Source organism: Acipenser ruthenus, chromosome 3 (assembly GCF_902713425.1).
Source record: "Acipenser ruthenus chromosome 3, fAciRut3.2 maternal haplotype, whole genome shotgun sequence".
Lineage (NCBI taxonomy): Eukaryota > Metazoa > Chordata > Actinopteri > Acipenseriformes > Acipenseridae > Acipenser > Acipenser ruthenus.
In genome coordinates this window covers 18,941,074-18,962,253 of record NC_081191.1, presented here as the reverse complement: position 1 = coordinate 18,962,253, position 21,180 = coordinate 18,941,074, and the positions used below count along the sequence as shown (strand labels likewise).

Here is a 21,180-nt window from a genome sequence, read left to right as displayed (position 1 = left end):
TGACGGGGTAAAGCCGACAGGAGCACATTTTGTATAAATACGCTCACAAGGCACTTTCACAATATGAAAATCCAAAAAGCTGTCATTAAATTAAACTGTGTCTCCTTCTTAAAAAATTAATATAGTCTTCGCAGATCACAAATAGATGGTTTTCATTATGTACATTATGCATAACAGTGTTCATCTGTTCTAAAATATTCATAACAATTCCACATACTTACAATATACAATATACAAAAGGCTAGCAGAACCTAAAGTGCTAACTATTGCTTTCAAATGCATTTCCTTACCTCTCGTTAACTTTATTAACTTATAAAAAAATGTCTTGTGTGGCTCCCAATTAAATAGATTAAATTATGTTCCCCTTGAAAACATTTTTAACTGTTCCCCTGGTCACTAAAGAATTTTTTTCCATTGATTGCTTTTTAATAAGGGTGTTGACTTAGGTGTTTTGACTAATAGTTTAGAAGCTGCTCTTCTACTATAGTTGCCTACAATAGACATCTGTAATGTCATACCATGTTAGTATCTTTACTGGTAAGCACCAGCACCATCTAGTGCACAGCAGTGTATTACCAGAAATCAAAAGAAATAACCCAGTGGCAGATCACTAGATGGGGCTACTCTTACTTCTTTTTAGACATTTTAAAGATGTAAAAGCCAATCAACATATTGGAAGCAAGCTAGAACTGAAGAGTGGTAAAATCACTTTACACTAGACTTACAATAAGAACCACTTAAGAAACATCATCAAAAAAAGTAAGAGGACTTTAAACTAACAGTCTTCATAAATATTTGAAATAGTGTATCAGTTCAAAGTTACCAATATTCAGATGCATATGAAAGTGGGAAAAAAAACCATCAAATATATATTATAAAATGTTCCATTAGCTTATTTAGGGTACAGTTGCGGCAGGTAGGGCGATGGTGCGGCAGTTCATTTAAAATGACTCAATGCTTTAGGACATGATAGTGCATTAGATAAGCAGTTAAGAAACCCAATACTTTCACATGTATTTCACATTTACTTTGAAGCATATCATGCTTTATAACAACTAACTCTCACAACAGCGAGCACTGTGTGATAGGATAGTTCAAGTGTAACAGACTATCTGAAAAAAAGGCATGCTAGATCTTTGTGTAATCTATATAGTACCAGAAAATATTTAAAAATCAAAATACATGTTTAAAATTACATGTGCTTCTTTTAAAAGTGCATATGTGACACACACACACACACACACACACACACACACACACACACACACACACACACATATATATATATATATATATATATATATATATATATATATATATATATATGCTAGTGAAAAAGAGGTAATATATGGGGAATTATTTCATTAGCTACAACCAATTTAAAATGCATGCATATTTGACAGCATTTATATTTGCAGCGCAATTGAGGTAGTGTTGGTCAATCTCTACTCGTAAACTCTCTTAACAAAGCGGAAGAGAAATGTTCAAATTATCCTTTTAATTTAAAGACAGTTTTTCATGCTGCATCTTATTTTAGTCAATAGGATGATGAAATGGTCTTTGCATGAAGCTTTTTAAAACTAAATTAAAATATTTGAAGTTTAATATTGAGGTCTATGTGATTGCCCCAGAAACAACTCACTCTTCATGGTTAGGTGGGACAGTGCACCTCTCAAGACCTAGGTTATTATTTAGGCTCACAGGTGAAATGATTTTGGTGGTTAATCTTTACTTTCTATCGTTGAAAAACACTGACAGATGGGAGGTTTCAATCACATTATATAAACCAGATGGTTAGTCCTTGTTAGTTATTATTACAGTTACAGTGCCTTGAAGGATACAGGCATGCCAGTACAAATATTTAAAACTGTCTGACTTATTGGCGGAGTATATGATTCCATATAACAAATGTATCTTTATTTGTTATTGATTAGTTCTTGGTAAATGGACATATTACCCCCAAACAGTTCCTACTCAACTGACAAAAAGATGGATTTGCCCAATGGTTCCAGGAACATTGTGTGGTGTTTCAATCTACATTTTTCCACATTCACTGTTATCAAACTATCCCTTACGGAAGGAAAATATATTTTGTAAATATATTGACATACAATATATTGTCATTTTAGTCTTAAGGTTTTTAATATTCTTGAGTTTATGTATTCTTTTTTTTTGCATTGGTATAACTACCAACTACTTTAAAAGTATTCTCATGTCACAAAAAATAAAATAAAACTAATATTAGAATATGATTTATATATTGTACAATATAATGAAAATACATTGGCATATATACTATAATACATTTTGTAATCTTCAATATATTGAAATATATTAATCAATATATTACATTATATTTCTCAATATATTCAAATATATTTTTGTTCCGGAAGGATGTGCCCATTGAGGTGATATGGAATGAATTATACCATTAGCACCTTTCCTCCACAGAACTTCTAAGTCTTTAAAAAAAAATGTTCATTTAGCAACGGTAATATCAATAATACATTAAATACAGTGAAATACAGGGCATATTTCATTAAATACAAACAGTAAAAAACAATGCAAATACATTAAATACCGGCATATTACAAAGCAAATGCATTAACTACAGGCATATTACATTAAATACAGGGCTAGGATGTGAATTCTAAACATTGTGGATGTGTGTGTGTCATACAAAATCATACGAATAAGATGGAGTGAAAAACCTGAAATAGCAATTTAGACAACAGCTAGTAACTGATATCAGGCTTAAAGAGCATTGAAAGCAAGAGAGAATGTAGTTAGTCTTAGTGTGTCAGGACTTGGGCAGCTGACAATTGGATTAGACTTGTCTTCTGTAAAATGGGAGACCAGGCAGTAAGGTATTAACACAATCAAATCTACATGAAAAAGGAAATAATTAGGTTCTCTGTAGCAGCAGTGTTCAGACAGAGGCAGAGTCATGCAATATTCCTCAAACAAAATAATGACATTTTGTGATTTGAATGGATGTACATTAATCTTCCACAGAGAACACATAGATGTCTGACTTTAGAGGAAATGATAACCATGTACCACTGTGAGAACGGTCAACTTATTTTGTCAGTCTTATTGACCTTAAGCTGTTGTATCTTATCTGGTTCTGAATATTACTCATGCAGTCTGATAATAGTGCTCTGGACAGTATTGTTAATTTTACTATCTGTGTAAGGGAGCTTAACTTATTTCAGTACTACCCAGTGATGGCGTTGATACAGTATGATTTTTCTTCATTCATGTGAATAGGTTATACCTGGATAAAGTCATCACACTTTATGTCACCAACTTTTGATTTATTTTTACTCACTGAACTTATTTTTACATTTCTACTGAATAACACCTGTAGATGAATTACTATATATACAATTTTCAAAGTTACCAGGCAAATACAAACAAATATGTTCCTAATACAGTAATTCTGTATACAATTCCAATTTTAAGAGTGTTCAAATATATTAAAATATTTGTAGCGGGACTGCAATTATGGCCCTTCCTAGTCCTATCACACCCCTACAAGCTATCTCGACTACGCCACCCTCTAATATAGGTTTTATGTTATAGAGCTAGAGGGACACCCTATACATCAAATACATATACAACAGGCCCCCTCAATTGAATGAGCTCGCAGACAAGAATGCAGTTTAAAAAAAGGTTTATTATAAAGAATAACTTCTTTTCAAAGAATTCAATAAATACAAATAAAGTTAACGAATCAACAAATGCAATATATATATATATATATATATATATATATATATATATATATATATATATATATATATATATATATATATATACAGTGCCTATAGTAAGAATTCACCCCCCTTGGATGTTTTCACAGTTTGTTGTGTTACAACCTGAAATCTTGATGCATTTAAATGGGATTCTTTTTCCTTTGATTTACACAACCTACTCAACACTTTGGCAAGAGAATTTTTATTGTGAAACAACAGTTAATAAAAAATGAAAAACTGAAATGTCTTGGTTAGATAAGTATTCACCCCCCTGAGTCAATACTTGGTAGAACCACCTTTGGCAGCAATTACAGCTGTGAGTCTTTTGGGGTAGTCTCTACCAGGTTTGCACATCTGGATCGTGCAATATTCGCCCATTCTTCTTGGCAAAATTGTTCAAGCTCTGTCAAGTTGGATGGGATCGTTGGTGGACAGCAATCTTCAAGTCTTGCCACAGATTCTCAATCGGATTCAAGTCCGGGCTTTGACTGGGCCACTCTAGGACATTCACTTTCTTGTTTTTAAGCCACGCCAGTGTCGCTTTGGCTGTGTGCTTGGGATCATTGTCCTGCTGAAAGGTGAATCTCCATCCCAGTCTTAGGTCTTTTGTAGACTGAAGCAGGTTTTCCTCAAGGATTTGCCAGTATTTAGCTCCATCCATTTTGCCCTCTACCCTGACAAGCTTCCCAGTCCCTGCCGATGAAAAGCATTCCCATAGCATGATGCTGCCACCACCATGCTTCACAGTAGGGGTGGTGTTACCTGGGTGATGTGCTGTGTTGGGTTTGCACCAGACATAACGCTTTGCATTTAGGCCAAATAGTTCAATTCTTGTTTCATCGGACCACAGAATCTTTTGCCACAACCTTTCAGAGTCTCCAACATGCCTTTTTGCAAATTCCAAGCAGGATTTTACATAGGCTTTTTTCAGAAATGGCTTCCTTCTTGCCACTTTTCCATACAGGCCAGATTTGTGGAGTATCTGAGCTATTGTTGACACATGGACAGTTTGTTCCATCTCAGCCATGGAATGCTGTAGGTCTTTCAGAGTTGTCATTGGCCTCTTGCTGGCTTCTCTGACCAATGCCCTTCTTACCCGGCTGCTCAGTTTGGGAGGACGGCCTGCTCTAAGCAGATTCTGGGTGGTGCCGTATGCCTTCCACTTCTTAATGATCGACTTGACTGTGCTCCAAGGGATATTCAATGCCTTTGAAATTTTTTTATACCCCTCCCCTGATCTGTGCCTTTCCACAACTTTATCCCGGAGTTGTTTTGAAAGCTCCTTGGTCTTCATGGTAGTATATTTGTATTATTAAAAAAACAGCGCAAACGCGCAAGAAAATCCACTTCTGTGTTCTGGGTCGTATTTTTAAAGGGGTGACGAACCCGAGTGGGTGCAACCGTTTACAATATATATATATATATATATATATATATATATATATATATATATATATATATATATATATATATATATATAACAGAGCGCTGTGTAAAGGGAACAGTGTGCCCTCGACTGGATGGCCAGACAATTAATTCCCAGGGTTAGGCGGAAGTCGGCCATCTAGAAAGGGAACAGAGCTACGGTACACTAAATCATCGACCCGGAAGGGAAACAATGTGGCAGCCACAGAGTGGAGGAGTGCTTGCAATCGTTAACCAAGGGGTCGGTATATAAGGGGACGTAGCGAGGTGATCTGTTCCTTTGTTATGGTTATGTTATGGTTATGGTTAACCGGAAGGAGACCTGTATTGTAATCGTGAGTGTTTTGTCTTGTCTAAAAACTGTTTGTTTTTATTAGATGACTAACACAATCCGGAGCTGTCGCTAAAGGTCATCACCAAACCCGGACAACACTGCACTTGTGTCACGTTTAACTGTATTTGCACCACGAGCACTACAGCACTCACTGTGGACTTGTGATCGTGTTTGTGTTACGTGTGGGTGTTTAAATATCGGTACTATTATTTCGGGGCCAACCCATGGATTACAACAGAGCAATATGCATCCCATTATGTATTGTCTGTTATCATTATTGTTTACTGTTTTGTCATCAGACTTTGGATTATAAAAATAAACCTCCATTTCACCAATACTTTGTTGTCTGTCATTGTCTTGAGCACTGCATCACCCCTACACCCCTATTGATCATTTGCAAAAACTAAAAATGACCCTGAATACTTTGAATGAATAAATACATAAATAAATCAATACATATATCATAGTTTTAAAATCTAAACAAAGCAGTATCAGCATCTTTCTCCGTTAATGAGATGCAAACACTGCGACTACTGTGTTGCCAAGTTATTTCTCCAGTGAGAAATGTGTTTTTAGACTACCACCAACATTGTGATTTAGTAGTCTTTTACTGTTTCACATTAAGCTTGTGTGTAAGTCAACACATACTTGTGTTATTCTTCAACTATTATTATTTTAATGGTAAATTGTGTTCCAATCAGATTGTTTTTAACACAATTTCTTTTCAAGGTGTAAATATGACACTATGCTGGAATACCATTTCTGTGACTTAATTGCAGAAGCTTTTCAGCATACACTAGCATATTAGTAATAGTATTCGTGACGAAAGTTCCTATCACACTCAATTTTCTTTTAAATGACAGAAGGCCTTCATAATCAGTGTGTGGGTGGCTAAATGTCATTTGCATGTCCAAGTCATTTTCAAATTCAATTCCCAAATTTAAAGATATCAAACATGTCTTAGAAATACATTCATAAACATGGCAAAACCTAGAATTGCAATTAAATTCAATGCCAGGTAAAACATTTGCAGCTAAATTGTTCACTGTTTTAATCCTAAAATGTACCTGTCATCATCAGTCCTTCGATATTTGAGTAACATTCTTTTCTTCTCAGTGGAGGTATATTTTCATTGAAATGGATTAAAGGTTTTCATTTTATTAACCTTATATTAGATCCTTGAGGGTTAGGTCGGCCAAGGTGTTCTCGGCTCACCGCCCACCAGCGACCCCTGTAGTCTGGCCGGGCACCTGCGGGCTTGCCTGTAAGATGCCCGAGAGCTGCGTTGTCCTCCGACGCTGTAGCTCTTGGGTGGCTACATGGTGAGTCCGCAGTGTCAGAAAAAGGGGTGGCTGACGGCACACACGTCGGAGGACAACGTGTGTTCGTCTTCACCCTCCCGAGTCAGCGCAGCGGTGGTAGCTTAAAAAATAATTGGCCATTCTAAATTGGGAGAAAATAATAAAAATAATTGGCAACGACTAAATTAAAAAAAAAAAAAAAAACTATAATCGCTTAACATAAAACAAAGTGGGTTTTCACAGCTTGTTTATGTTTTCTTCCCAAGCGTCTCAGGTTATAATGTAACAAATTTCGTTGTTATTTTGTACTGCGTTAGCGTGCACACGTTCTTTGTTAATTGATAACTGTCCACACGAAAAGAAAAAGGAAAATACCATTTTTATTTCCATACACGAGGGTTTCCACAACACAATTTGTAATCCAATTCCAGGAATCAGAACATTTTAAATTAAGTTATGCGAATATCCTCAATTTACAGACTAACAGTTTTCCTTAGCCAGGGTATCGATAGCGAAAGGCAAATCAAATAATCCCAGTAACTCCAGTCCGAGTTACTAATATAAAGCTTTGACTGGATTTCCAAAGCGATTATAAACACAACAGCCCAACGTGTTGTAAAATCCAGCTTCCCAAGCAATCTTTTTCTTCAAAAAGTTTAGCTCTACTAGACGTGATTAACGTGGTTGTCTCTAGCTCTCCTCAAACTCTACCTCACGCGCTCATTACCGGGTTTAACAATGTAAAATGTATAATTTGTATGCAAAACAACTCTCCATTAAGTCTTCTTTCAGGTCCACACGTTCTAGTGTTAAAGCCAGTGTTTCTTTGGCTTAAATAACACACAAAATATCTAATATCTCCAGAAAACAAGCATTTTACAGAATAAAACCAAATGTACGTCAATGTAAATGAAAACCCTACATTTTCTATAGTTAAAGGAAAACAGAACATTTTGTTACTTGAACAATATAAGCAGTTTTATGTAACAATCGTTAACGTTTCCCCACACACAACACACTTGAAAACTTTGTGTTACTGCGCCCCCTAGGGTAATTTTCTAAATACAGCATTATCTGTACTGTTGAATACGCTCTGTTTTTTGTTGCAATACCATACACAGCAGGTAGGCTGGGATTTCTGCCAGGTGGATTCAGGAATCACTGTCCTATTTACTTCTCTATTCCCTGGACTGTGTTCAGTATATTCAGTAATTCTATTTTCTGTTCTATCATATAGTTTGGTTTGGTTTGCTATTTTGTGGTGTTGGGAGCGATGTTTATATCTAAAAGGTTAAACACTCAATCATACTTTAAGATATTATATATATATATATATATATATATATATATATATATATATATATATATATATATATATATATATATATATATATGCCTCATCATAATTGTGATGAGGCAAAATACCAATTTGATTTCCCAAATTACCAATCCAATTTTCCATCTTAACCCTGCAGGATGCAAAGACTGACAATTGTACGAATTGTGCCAAATTGTGCAGTGTTTTTGTGGTGTGAAAGCATGACAAACAGAACGTAACAATCCTGACCTTGAGTACAATGAAACTACATGGGTCAGTATTTAGTTCCGATACAAATTAGATGAATTAAATAGACCCATATATTGATTGTAAATATATTTGGTAATAGAGAAAGTTGGAAGATACAATAAAGCCAATGGCATCTTATCAAACACACCATCTGATGCAAAATCAGTGATCCTACCTGCAAGTATTTTGTTAGAAACTATAATTCTATATCCATTAAAATATGTTCACACACACAATGTAGATATTCAAATGTTAAGGAATACATAAATAAAAATAGTTCCTTTTAGACTATACGGATATTATACATTTCATTTGAAAGCCCTAGTTTCTCAATAACACTACCGCTAGCAGCCATTGATGAAATGAGGTAATCCCATTAGCTATTATAGTCTTGATGCATTAATGTTATTAAGGCAATTTTTCAAAAGGGACATGCCCAGCTTTAAGAGGTTCTCAGCTCAGGGTAAGCTTAAGGTATCTGTCTTAGCAAAAGATTTAAAGTTGGATAATGAACTTTGTAATTTGAACCTTGTACTTGTTAATTATATTAAATGTCCTTATACCTCATGACATCGTCAAGAAGAGAAGGAAAACAAACAAAAAAAAGTTTACAGGCTAAGTATAAAAAACTTATATTGCTTAATGTTAAAGAGTAGTTGATTCAAATAAAAAACAAGGTTTACTGTTCCCTTCCAGTTTTATCATGCCTGCAGTCCTTCTTAATGGTTCGAATTGCAAATATTCACATTTTGTGTTTTTCATTTTTGATACGTCTGTGTTAAGGTGACTTGAGTTCAGGAGCAGCTCTTCAGTTTTAGTTGCCTGACATAGACATATGCACTGTAGGTTAGATCAGCCAAATGGTCTTTATATTAATAAGCAGCAGCACCATCTAGTGAACAGAAGTGTTTTGCCAGTAAATCTAAAAGAATCTTGCTTTACAGTGGCAGATCACCAGATGGCGCTGGCACTTACTTGCCTAGTTGAAATATATCTAGGTAACAAGAACTAAAGAAAGCTCCTGAATCCAAGTTAAAGCACCATAACACAGTATTTTTATTTATACGTATTTTAGTATTTGCAATTACAGCCAGTCAGATAATACTTTTTTTAAAATTTCAAACATGAAGAGGGGGCAGTAAAAAATGAGAATTCATTTTTAACTTACTGTTGAAGTATTGATGGGTAAAAGTTTATAATTGACAGTAATTCAAATGCTATTATCATTAACTGACTGCCATTAATTAAAAAAATAATAATAATAAAATAATATAAAAACACTGGTAATCTTGGAACAGTAATATTCCACATACATTTCCAACTTCTTGTATCATATCTTTATATACAGTACAAAAGGTCAAAAAATGATATATTATTTTGGAAAGAGAAAGTGTAAGCCAGCCAGTCCCTTAGCAGTTATTTGGAGTTAGTTTGTAAAATAACACATACAAGCAAACATGAAGACAATGCTCGAGGAGATTCTGGGATCAATAAGCTACTAACAACCAAAGAGCAAGATGTTCTTATGTTCTTAACACAAGAGGCTTTTTTTTTTTTTTTTTTTTGCATGATTTATATTCTAGTGCTGCAGAAAATAATCGGGAAATGCTGTGGGAAGATGTGTGAAAAACACATGCTATTAATGAAAACATTTCATCGGGAATGCATGTGTGTCAAATTATAAATGGGGCACATAACACATTTGTTCACTTCATTATTTTTAGCTGTATGGTAAAGTGTTAGCACTAGTTTTGTTATATTAGAAAGTTGTGTGAGGTTACGTTACAAATGGGATCTTCACTGCTGAAGTCTCGTGAACGGCTTTCTGACTTTCCATGCAAAAAACAAACAAAAAAAAACCATAGTGTTTGGTCAATTTGCACAGCTTTTTAGCGCGAGAAGGCAATTTACCCACCCTTTTAGGTCTTACCATGAGTTGGCCGTGAATTCCCTATAGCATAGGACTGTGCGTGATATGTGTGTGCTAAATCACATTCTCACGACAATGAGAGAGAATTTGGAGTTTCTAAACTGCATGGAAACCATTCCATAGTGTAGCTTTAAAATAAACTAAATATCAGTACTCTACTGACATTTAGAAGGATGAATGTTCAGATATCATATATGTATATTAAACAGCATAATTATTATTCAAGAATGATTAATAAAGGGTTCCAATATTCTTATTACTATTGGTATTTTCAGCTTTAGGACAGTTTTCTCCCCTGTTGGTGGATTGAGATGACAAGAAAAAGCACATGACAGACTGCTGAACTTTCTCTTTTCTGTCCTTAAATCCCAATCATTTGTTGCAAAAGCAGGTTCAATTGTTATCTGCCTGAGGTTGTGGTTTCAAAGCCCCAAAGCAAAAAGAAGTTGCTGGCAAGCCCTGTGCCACTTTGCTGCCTTGGTTTACACTTGACTGGTGGCAGGTTTTTTGTGTACCCTCCTTGATGCTGTAATGTAGAAGGAAAATTACTCCATTAAGGTCTCTTAGATTGGGATCATCTATCCATGCACATGGGTTCCCATGGGGTTCACTCTAGCCAGTTCATGGTGAGAATTATACACTGCCTCCCCTCCTTCCTAACATTGCATTGATTTATCAGAACATTTACAAATACATCTCTAGGGTCATCTGAATCGGATTATCAGGGAGATGGTTAAGCTCTCCTCACCAACTCATTCCCATTACTTATTCACAGAGTTTTATTCATTCCCATGCAAATGCATCCAAATAAAATGAATCATTGATACCTCGGTTTATATGTGTTTTGGAAGTGTGTGGTATCTGCTATATGGACAAAGGTCACTGGGTTTGATTTTTGCCCCGGGGACTCCCGTCCTGGGTGATTTCTCCAGTCTACACCTGTTTTCAGTTAAGATGCATTTAGCTGTCCTGACTGCTGCTAAAAGTCATCTTCGCTTTTTGGTCTGTCTCAGACCCTCATAAGATCTGGCACTGACTATATACCTATGCACACAGGCACGTTACCAGAATGGATTGTTATTCAATGTATTAGAATTATGTTTTTTAGATAAATTATTTTGAAATACTTTACAAATCTTATAAAAGAGGGAAACAAAGTTTGTTATAAGCAAACTACAAAGTTGTCCAAAGTTAAAATGTTCACTTAAACACATTAGGGTGTAGGGAAGTAAAGTTTTAAGTTCAAATTAATTATATTCTACCTCATGTCAAGAAACAGTTGCAACAGTATTCTTATTGCTAATATAGAGCGATTTGGCAATAGTGCATTATGGTTTCATAGTTTGGCTTCTGAAGAGATTCTCTGCTGTAAATCACATGATTAAATTCCCAAAGACATACCGTATCTTTTCAGTTTGAGCACAACAAACTGTTGCTACTAAAATAAGTAATTTGCTCATTATAAATGCTAAGCATGATAATGGTTGTTGAAAATTGTCCCCTTTACACTGACTGAGTGTCCTGCTGTTTCTGGAAGAAACACACTGAAGTCATATTTATTGTCCTGTAATTAGCCAAAGACACATAAGCTCAATGTTTATTCAAGAATGGCTGACTTTAAGTAGCTTTTCTGGAGAGTAGTATTTTAAGAATCGTTTAAAAACCATTAGACCTTTTGGTTATATACTTTTATTCCGACTACCTGAAGAAACTGCTTGTAAAGAAAGACAATGCAGCTGAGAACATACTGAGAAATTCTTGTTTCCTATCACAGTTTTCACCCTTTTTGTAGTACTGTAAAAGCCTTGATCAATTTAGACATATGTTTTCATTCTGAAGTTAACAATTTAGACAAAACATTTCAACCACAGGACTTTATCTATGTCTTCACAATATCGACTGATAAAGACTTCTTGTTGAAACGTTTGTCTAAACTCCTACTTCATTTATTTTTAGTACAGCAATCTATCTTATGATTGAGTGTTATGGATGGGTACCCTTTTAGTATTGATTTGTATGTTCAACTGTGACTATTCTGAAGGTCATTTTTAGAACGTAGTGGCTGCAAAATAAGTCTAGTTTGCAAACATCTTATATCTTCATTAAAAATGATGTTGCTGGTTTCTTTAACAACATTCTAGAATAGTTCAGTGCATATTATACTTTATTCAATATACAATGTACATTTTTGATTAGTTGCTATTCTTGTTAGTCAGTAACAATAGACTGTGATCATAAATATATTTGTTAGGCATTTTATATAAATCTATACTTGAACAGATAGGCCTAGTACACATGTATTAACAGATACCAACATATTTGGGTAAAAGCGGCTTTAAATATGTGTTTTTAATGGGGCTGGAGAGGGAAATGACGCCAATATCATCTGGTTTTCCTTTGGTGGTCACTCATCTAACAACTGATGAAACTCCAAACTCCAACCAGGGCTAGAAAACCGCATCACAACCTACTGAATATGAATAATTAAGGACGAATCTTATTTTACTTATTTATTTTATTTATTGCATTTATATAGCGCTTTTTATACAAAAGTATCGCAAAGCACTGTACAGTACATAGCAGAAAAAAGAACAAACCACAATACATTTGTATAGCATGTCACACATACAGCTGCCACAGTCAGACCATTTAAATAACAGATTTAAATAACAGTATACACATAATAATACAAAAGCAGCAATTTTAAAGTTACATTAAAACACACTAAGAAAGCCATTTTATAAAGTGCATTTTTAGTCTTGACTTGAAAACTGTAAAGGTCCCAGCTTCTCCGACAAATGAAGACAGAGCATTCCATATTTTAGGAGCTCAACAAGGAAAAGCCCTACCTCCCGTGTTGCTTTTGTTGACCCTAGGAATAACCAGCAGCCCTGCATCCTTGGTTTGGTGAGTAACTCCTGCAAATAACTAGGTGCTAATCAATTCAGGGCCTTGTAAGTTAACAGCAAAATCTTAAAATCAATTCTATACTGCACCGGGAGCCACTGTAAAGAGGCCAAAACAGGGGTAATATGTTCACTTTTCCTGGTTTTAGTCAGAATTCTAGCGGCAGTATACTGATCAAGCTGCAAGTGGGATACCACATGTTTTGGGATACCAGAAAAAAGTGCATTACAATAATCAATTCTAGATGAAAAAATGCATGCATTAATCTCTCGGCAACAGATACAGAAATATTTGGTCTAAGTTTGGCTATATTTCTCAAATGGTAAAAAGATACTTTAGTAACTTCCCTAATATGAGTCTCAAATGATAGATCAGGATCAATGATGACCCCCCAAACTCTTAATTTGCAAGGGTCGAGCTCATGTAATCCCTCATTTTCTTTTTGTTGGTTCTGTGATCCCACTAGCATAACCTCTGTTTTATCTGAATTCAACATTACAAAATTATGTGACACCCAATGCTTGATGTATGTAAGGCAAGTTGCTAATAACACCCCTAACAATGGAATGCAATGAAAAAAAATCAAGGTTTCCTACCCTTGCGCCACATAGTTACTGAAAGGTTTCTTATATAAAGATGCTGTCAGAAGGGTGCAATACACTGTCACACTTGAACAAAAGTTATTGTATTTCTTGCTCTTATTGTATTGCTTGTATTGTAACACTTGAAATGTATTTGCTTACGATTGTAAGTCACCCTGGATAAGGGCGTCTGCTAAGAAATAAATAAATAATAATAATAATAATAATAATAATAATAATAATAATAATAATAATAATAATAATAATAATAATAATTGCTGTCTTAACCTGACCTTGCTTTAGCTACATTGGATATATGTTTTGGAGATATTCTCAGCAGTGATACGGTTTCCAGCAATGATTTATCAACAGTAAAACAATATTCATGTGTCTGCCAGCATTATTATTATTATTATTATTATTATTATTATTATTATTATTATTATTATTATTATTATTATTGTTGTTGTTGTTGTTGTTGTTGTTATTATTAACAACCTCCTCCCACTATATTTTAATCATACTCTTACCAATTTGCTACAAGAACTGCAAAATTACCAGTTTGCTGTATGGAGATCGGGCAGTTGATCCCTGAAGCCAGCTTTACACTAGCATGGGTATTTCTTCATGTTCTTTCGACTTTCACCAAATCAAGTGCTGCTAGCCTACAGCTTTCTGCACCTGCGTTGGCAGTGAGCAGGCGTAAAGAGATGGTGCAGATAAAGGTGATGACTTATGGCTACTTAAGTAAATGCTCGCGTGCCTGTAATCAAGCAGAGTACCTACAGCTATGGACAAACATTTCTCATCACCCTATATCATTGGGGGAGGGATGGAGCGGAGCTGTCATACGCACCATTCACACGGGAGGGGTCATACGCTCATTATCAGACGTTTGAACTTTTGACGTTTAAACCACGACATTTGCTATGAAATCGGGACTACATAGGGACTGTTGGCATGAATGCGTAGCACTTTGTTGTTTTCCGTATACTTAACGAAAAACTGACACAAATTCAAATGTGACGTTTTGAAATATAACATGAAACACTGTGGCTTCTGGTAGACTATTTGCCATATAATTTTGTAGTTTATTTGATTACATTATGTTAAATAAAATATCTAAACTAGGTTATATATTAATTATGTCTCAATCCTAAAACGCTGGCCAGAGGTGTACAGGTGACTAGTAGGCTTCCAGGAAGCTGTTTGTTGAATAATGTTTCCTTTGTCCGTGCAAAACCCTGTACAGTTAAATCATTTTTTACGCCAACTAAATGTATTTATTTATTTATTTATATCGATGATTAATAAAACTCCTGAATAGAATACATTTTAACACGCGCTTTCTTTAAAATAACAAACAACGGAATATCCTGAAGGATCATTTGATTAACACATTTATTAGTTTTCAGGAATCACCTAGAGATAGTATGTTCAACACGAAGCTAGCAACCTTCTGAACTGGCAACTAACAAAATAATAAACAAAAATACATTCATCCAAAAACGTATGGGACACAATTATACCTTGAAACTGTACAGAGATACTTTGCCCCTGAACATTCACCAACCGAACTGTATTTAATCCATCCGCTCATAATTAGGTTTACATTAGGTTTTTTAACCTGACCCCAGACATTGCAAACATCATAAAACAATCACAAGAGAAAGCGATTATAAACAATGCTGGAAAGAACAAGTACTGGAACTACGGTTCCCACAATTCAAGTGCATCGTTTCGCTTAGACAATACAGTGTGCTGAAGCTCTTTTCTGTTCAAGATTTCATTTCAGCACCACAGCGAGGCAGCCAAAGCCCTGCGTGGGAGGGACAAGCAAAAAGCTTTCTTTTTCAATTACCCAGAGAAGGGCAGGAGGGAATGCAGTCACGTAGAAATAGGAGAAAGGTATTCCTAATTTAATAGTTCGGTTTCTTCTGTTAAAACGTAGTGTGTGATTTCTGAAATGTTAGATACGTTTAATTAGTTGTATTTGAGCTGCTGCTTGTACTGTTGTTATTGCAATGAAACAAGTATTACGTTACAGTGTGCGAATCTTTTTTTTCAATGCATGTGCTAGCTAGACCCACTGCGAGATTTATTTTCAGAAATATTTCGTGAAAAGAATAAATTATTTTATTTATAGTAGAGGTAATTATTCCCTAAAAATGCATTCATACATCATATAAATGTCTTTTAAGGTTTTTTTTTTGTTTTTTGTTTTGTTTTTTTTTTGCTTCAGTACCGGTAAGACTCTTCCCATGGGGGATCGGGTTACCATAGGAAAGAGTGCTCGAAAAATACCGTAATTTATGAATATACATTAAGAATACATTGACAGCTTTAATCCGGTTTATTTCTTATGCTATATTAATAGACAAAGCTGTATTGTTCCTTTTAAACGTCTTTAAATATAGTCACGCGTTTTAAATTTAAAGGCTTAGGATAATCTATGCATTTTACGTGGATTGCGTGCTAATTGGATGTTGATGTTGAAGACAAATCAGACAATGTAATCCCTGAAGGAAGATTTACGTTTCATCTAATGCTCTAATGCTTTTAAAGAGTGTATGCATGTGTACTGTGCTATCTACAGCGTGCAAGAAGTTGTTGTTTTCTTTTTTTTAATTTTTTTTTTTGGAGACACTGTTGTCGAAAACAAGCAAGCTAGCAAAAAATTAAACCGACTGGTTTTATAAATGTGTAAATATTGTTATTTAATTAACTGCATAGAATGCCAAACAACGTTTTTCTATCTATCTATCTGTCTATCTATCTGTCTATCTATCTATCTATCTATCAAAAATGCTGTCTATCAATATTATTGTCCATATTTGTATTTATGCTTTCCAAAAACAGTCTATCTAAATATATTTAATGTGTTGTTAATAGGGATCTTGGAAAATGCAGTGACTGAGAAGGTGTCTGAAAAAGAAAAAAACAAATCAAATGGCTTCTATGGAGCTTCTGTTGATAGATAAAGAAAGCAGGCACCCTGATCCTCCAAACAACATTGACTGTGGTTTTAAAGCTCTGCATATTCACAAGTCAAGCACTGCAGCTGGGAAGGCCGTTTCTAGCGAGCATCAGTGTAATTCAGCTCAAAGGGCAACTGCCAGTGAAGGACAATGTAATTCAGCACCAGGGACAACTCCCACTAAAGGGGGGCAGCATTTCAAGCACTGCCGTCAAGGACTTGAAAAGGAGATAACGGTGTGTTGCGACGAGGAATTAGAGACATCATTCACGTACATTGATGAAAACGTTAACCTCCAGCGTGCCAGCCCTAAATTGTCTGCAAAAAGCCTGTATGGGCAATCAGATCACAGCTCTTCCAATGAAATTCGACAAGAAGGTCTTCAGGACCTCTCTCTCATGTCTGATGATGAAACCTCCTCAGTTGACTATGGTTTTATTAGTGCAATTACGTTTCTTGTTACAGGGATGTTCTTAGTCATTATTTCTTATGCAATACCACGAGATGTGAATGTAAACCCCGATACTGTCTCAGCGAGAGAGATGGAGAGGCTAGAGAATGAAAGCGCAAGGATTGGAGCCCACTTAGACAAGTGTGTTATTGCCGGGCTTTGTTTGCTCACCTTGGGGGGAGTTGTGCTCTCCACCTTGCTCATGGTATCCATGTGGAAGGGAGAGATGTACAGAAGGAAAGCGTTTGCATATTCCAAAGAATCTGCAAAACTGTATGGCTCTATCAATTTTAGAATGGGATCAAGTCGCAACGACGCTACCTCACAGGTATCTATAGTTGAGGAAGATATAGTATCGATAGACTGAAAGTTGTATTTTTTAATATACAATATGTTTTTTAAAAATATATAATATCAGGTTTTAGAATAACTGATTTTATGTACATATTGTATTCAAATACTTTTGCATGCTGATTATTTGTTTATATGTTCTCCTGTCCATCAGGTGTTTTAATCATGTATGAAATATAGTGTAGGTATTGATGGGAAGTCAGCTACGTCTTTCTTGCTGAAGTTGTGATGTACAGTAACTGCCTGTAATGAAAATGGCTTATAGCCTGTATTTATTTATTTATTTATTTATTTATTTATTTATATTTTTAATTGATTTCATTATTTACAGCTAATGCTTTAATATAAGGTTCTTCTTTATATAGCGTCTAAGGTTACAGTGCCCACGTTTGATCAGATCCACTATTTTATTAGTAACTGGTGCCTCCTTACAACAGGCAACTCACTGAAGAAAATAGGTTTCATCTGACAACAGCCTTATTAAAATATTGGCTGTATTTATTTTAACTCAAATTGTGTTTGTCACAATTAACATATTCTTCATAAAAATATATAAATACATTTATAAATGTTGCTTATTAGTTATTCCAAAAGAGAGCAAGTCAATATTTGAACTACATGTTCCTCATTCTAAAAACATAAAAACATGCAGAACCAAAAATCTATTTAATGTAATGTAACAATTTTAATGTGCCCTTTTAAGGCTATCACTTTGCAAAAAGTGCCTCTTGTTATACATTATGTTCTTATGTGCCCTTGATGAATCCTAAGGTCTATAAAGGGAGTTTTAGGTTGGGCAGTTCTTGTGAAATATCATCAAAAAAGGATGTCACTTTGTTTGAGTAAATATCCTTTTCACTGTGCATAAACATGAAGTGGCATTGATGACCTAATGTCTTCAGTTAAATGTATTGCACAGTAGTAGCCTATATTCTTAAATTGAAAGAAACAAGAATGTTCTCAGCATACTGTATTTTAAGGACAAAAGTAACCCAGGGAAAAATATTTAATACAGTAATAAAGGGCATATTTTAATTTACTCTGGTTGTGAGGTCTTTAATGTAATATAGAAATAAAATGTGTTATATTTTTTACTCACACTTAGCCTCGGCAAAGAAATGCAACTGTAAATTATACTACAAATCAAGTCAAATATAAATAAATATATTTGTTTCTATATAGTTAGTGCAGTGGTTTGCTCAGAATGTCTGGTGTTATTTCTAAGTGATATTTGGAACTGTAGTTGTTTCAAATTTAAATGAATGTAACTTTTTTTTTTTTACATTTTAGAGTGTAGAAACAAATTGGAAACCGCATTTGTTTTAAAATATTTCTCTGTGCTGTAAGACACATTTCCCCATGCCTTATTTGTAATTAGTGTGTATTTAAAATTTGCATATTCTCACTGAAATATATGTATCTTTCTTTGGACAAAATAAACAGATGGTTCACAAAAGACAATGGTCTATCTATCGTTACTAAAAAACAAACAAAAAACAACAATTAGACTGCTTCATAATGAAATCCTGTGGACCTTTTACAATATGAATGTAATACAGTAAACAAGGTTCATTACGTTTACATGTAAAAGCTTTGCATATGGAAAATAGTTATCTTTCAATTGGTGTTGTTTTTTAAAGACTGTAAAATAAACATTATATTACACGTACTGGGATCCAAATGAGTTCTTATCACGTTGAGTACCTTACCAAAAGGTTGACAATAGATCTTTCAGTGAAACATATTCTATGAAAAATCTGTAGCTCCCTGCAGACGGCTCTAATGAAAAAGCAGTTGCTGCATGTCTTGCTTGCTCATTATTAGTCTAGTGATTGTCCTGTTTTGATAACCTACCTGTAGGCCTTGGTTAGAATGTCCCTCCATTAAAAGTCTTACTAAAGTTATGCAAAAAAATCCAAAATGAACCTGGTATTTTAAAATCTTTGGTAGCACCAAGCACATACTCACCCAGTAAACCATGTTTTAATATCCTTACTGTAGCTTCATACAGTGTATTTCTAGTTATGTTCTACTTTTCCTCTCTCTAGCTGCATACTCCTATAGTGTAACATATAAATAGCTTAACAGATTAATTGGCATCACTTTTCATGATAGGAAAGTCAAACTGTTAATGTTACAGAACTAGCAACAAGCAGCTCAGAAGGTTCAATTAAGGAGTCAAAGGTAGGACTTTGTTACCAGGTTTGTTATCAGTCCATAATACAAATCTGCAGCCTTCAGCAGCTATTCTGTCAGATGTTTTTCCTGCCCATCAGTGAAGACTCGTGTTCCACTGCCTTAGCCAACATTTGGCAGTTTTGTAGACCCTTCACCAGCTAACCTGTTCCTTGCTCTACAAAACCTGGCTCATGTCATGGCAAATATTAAATGTTTTTAGCACAGACCTGTTTTCTCTTATTCTGCACTTTGTTTGATGTTTGCTCCAGGATTTCTAAAGTTACTCCCTTACTTGTCTTCCTCTGTCTAACTCGTGGCATAGGGAAAGCAAATAGTTGAGCTACTGCTGTATGGGGTGAATTGTAACACGTTACAACTGGCCCTAACCCAGGGAATCATTACTAAACCTCATGTTCCGGCAAGAAACAACAAAGCTAAGAGCAATCAACTGTGTCTGTTATAAATACAGAGATCAGGGATGAGAGTGATAAAAGCCTGGATCCACAAACTGGGTAACACAGGTATATATCACAAAAAAAACAAAGTTACAAGACTTTGACACAGGCAGACAGGGAACCGAACTGAGCATGTGCTGGTTGAGTGATGGCACTCTAGCTTGCTTCTGATTGGAGTAATTAAATGTGTTACAACTGTCCTGTGATACAACTGTACAACTATAGATTGTGTGCCAACAGCGTAATATGTTATCATTGATTCTTCTAAATATATCATTTGCTATTTTATAAAACTGAAAAATCTTGGAATAGCCCTTGATGAATCTGCAGTAAGAGCCTGCAAAACCAAGGAATTTTGATACCTCACTAGGGGTCTTCCATTTCCTCACTCCTTGTATTTTCTTGGGATCTGTTAAAGCCTTGGGCAGAGACCACATGTCCCAAGTACTTGACTAGTTCCCTCAACAACTGGCACTTTCTATGCTTCAGCTTCAATCGGTGATGTCAAAGTCGATCGAAAACCAAATCAAGGCGCTCTAAGTGCTCCTCAAATGTGTTGGAAAACATAATCACGTCGTCGTGGTATATCAATACCATGGTGAAGTTCAGGTCTCCCAACATATGCGTCATGAGGTGCTGAAATGTTCCAAAGGGCACAGTCCCATAGGAGTTTGTCTTGCTCTGCTACCTGACAATACCCGGAGGTTAGATCTAACTTGAGGTAGTACTTAGCTCCTCCCAGAGCATCAAGTCTCCTCTATCCGGGTCACGGCACCAAAGTTAAAAATGTAACCCCCTTTCTCTGTACCTGCGTTCAGGCAGAGGCAGCAGCAGCAACAGAGAGGCACGTCGATGGGTAGACTCATTCTGCTTTAACAAAAGCACAACTTCAGCATGCAGATCAGGTCTACTAACTAAAATAACGTAAACATACACATTATTTAACTCAAACTAAGGGAACCCAG

The 21,180-nt window shown here is 35.3% G+C and overlaps 1 protein-coding gene across 1 annotated transcript; it reads left to right on the top strand.

The window, feature by feature from the left end:
- Nucleotides 1-15,600: 15,600 nt before the first annotated feature.
- On the top strand, nucleotides 15,601-19,108 carry LOC117394336 (transmembrane protein 74-like). Its single transcript, XM_033992487.3, has 2 exons — nucleotides 15,601-15,711; nucleotides 16,696-19,108. Exon 2 carries the CDS (start codon nucleotides 16,753-16,755, stop codon nucleotides 17,596-17,598), a length of 846 nt encoding a protein of 281 aa, XP_033848378.3. The 5' UTR covers nucleotides 15,601-15,711; nucleotides 16,696-16,752; the 3' UTR covers nucleotides 17,599-19,108.
- Nucleotides 19,109-21,180: the final 2,072 nt, after the last annotated feature.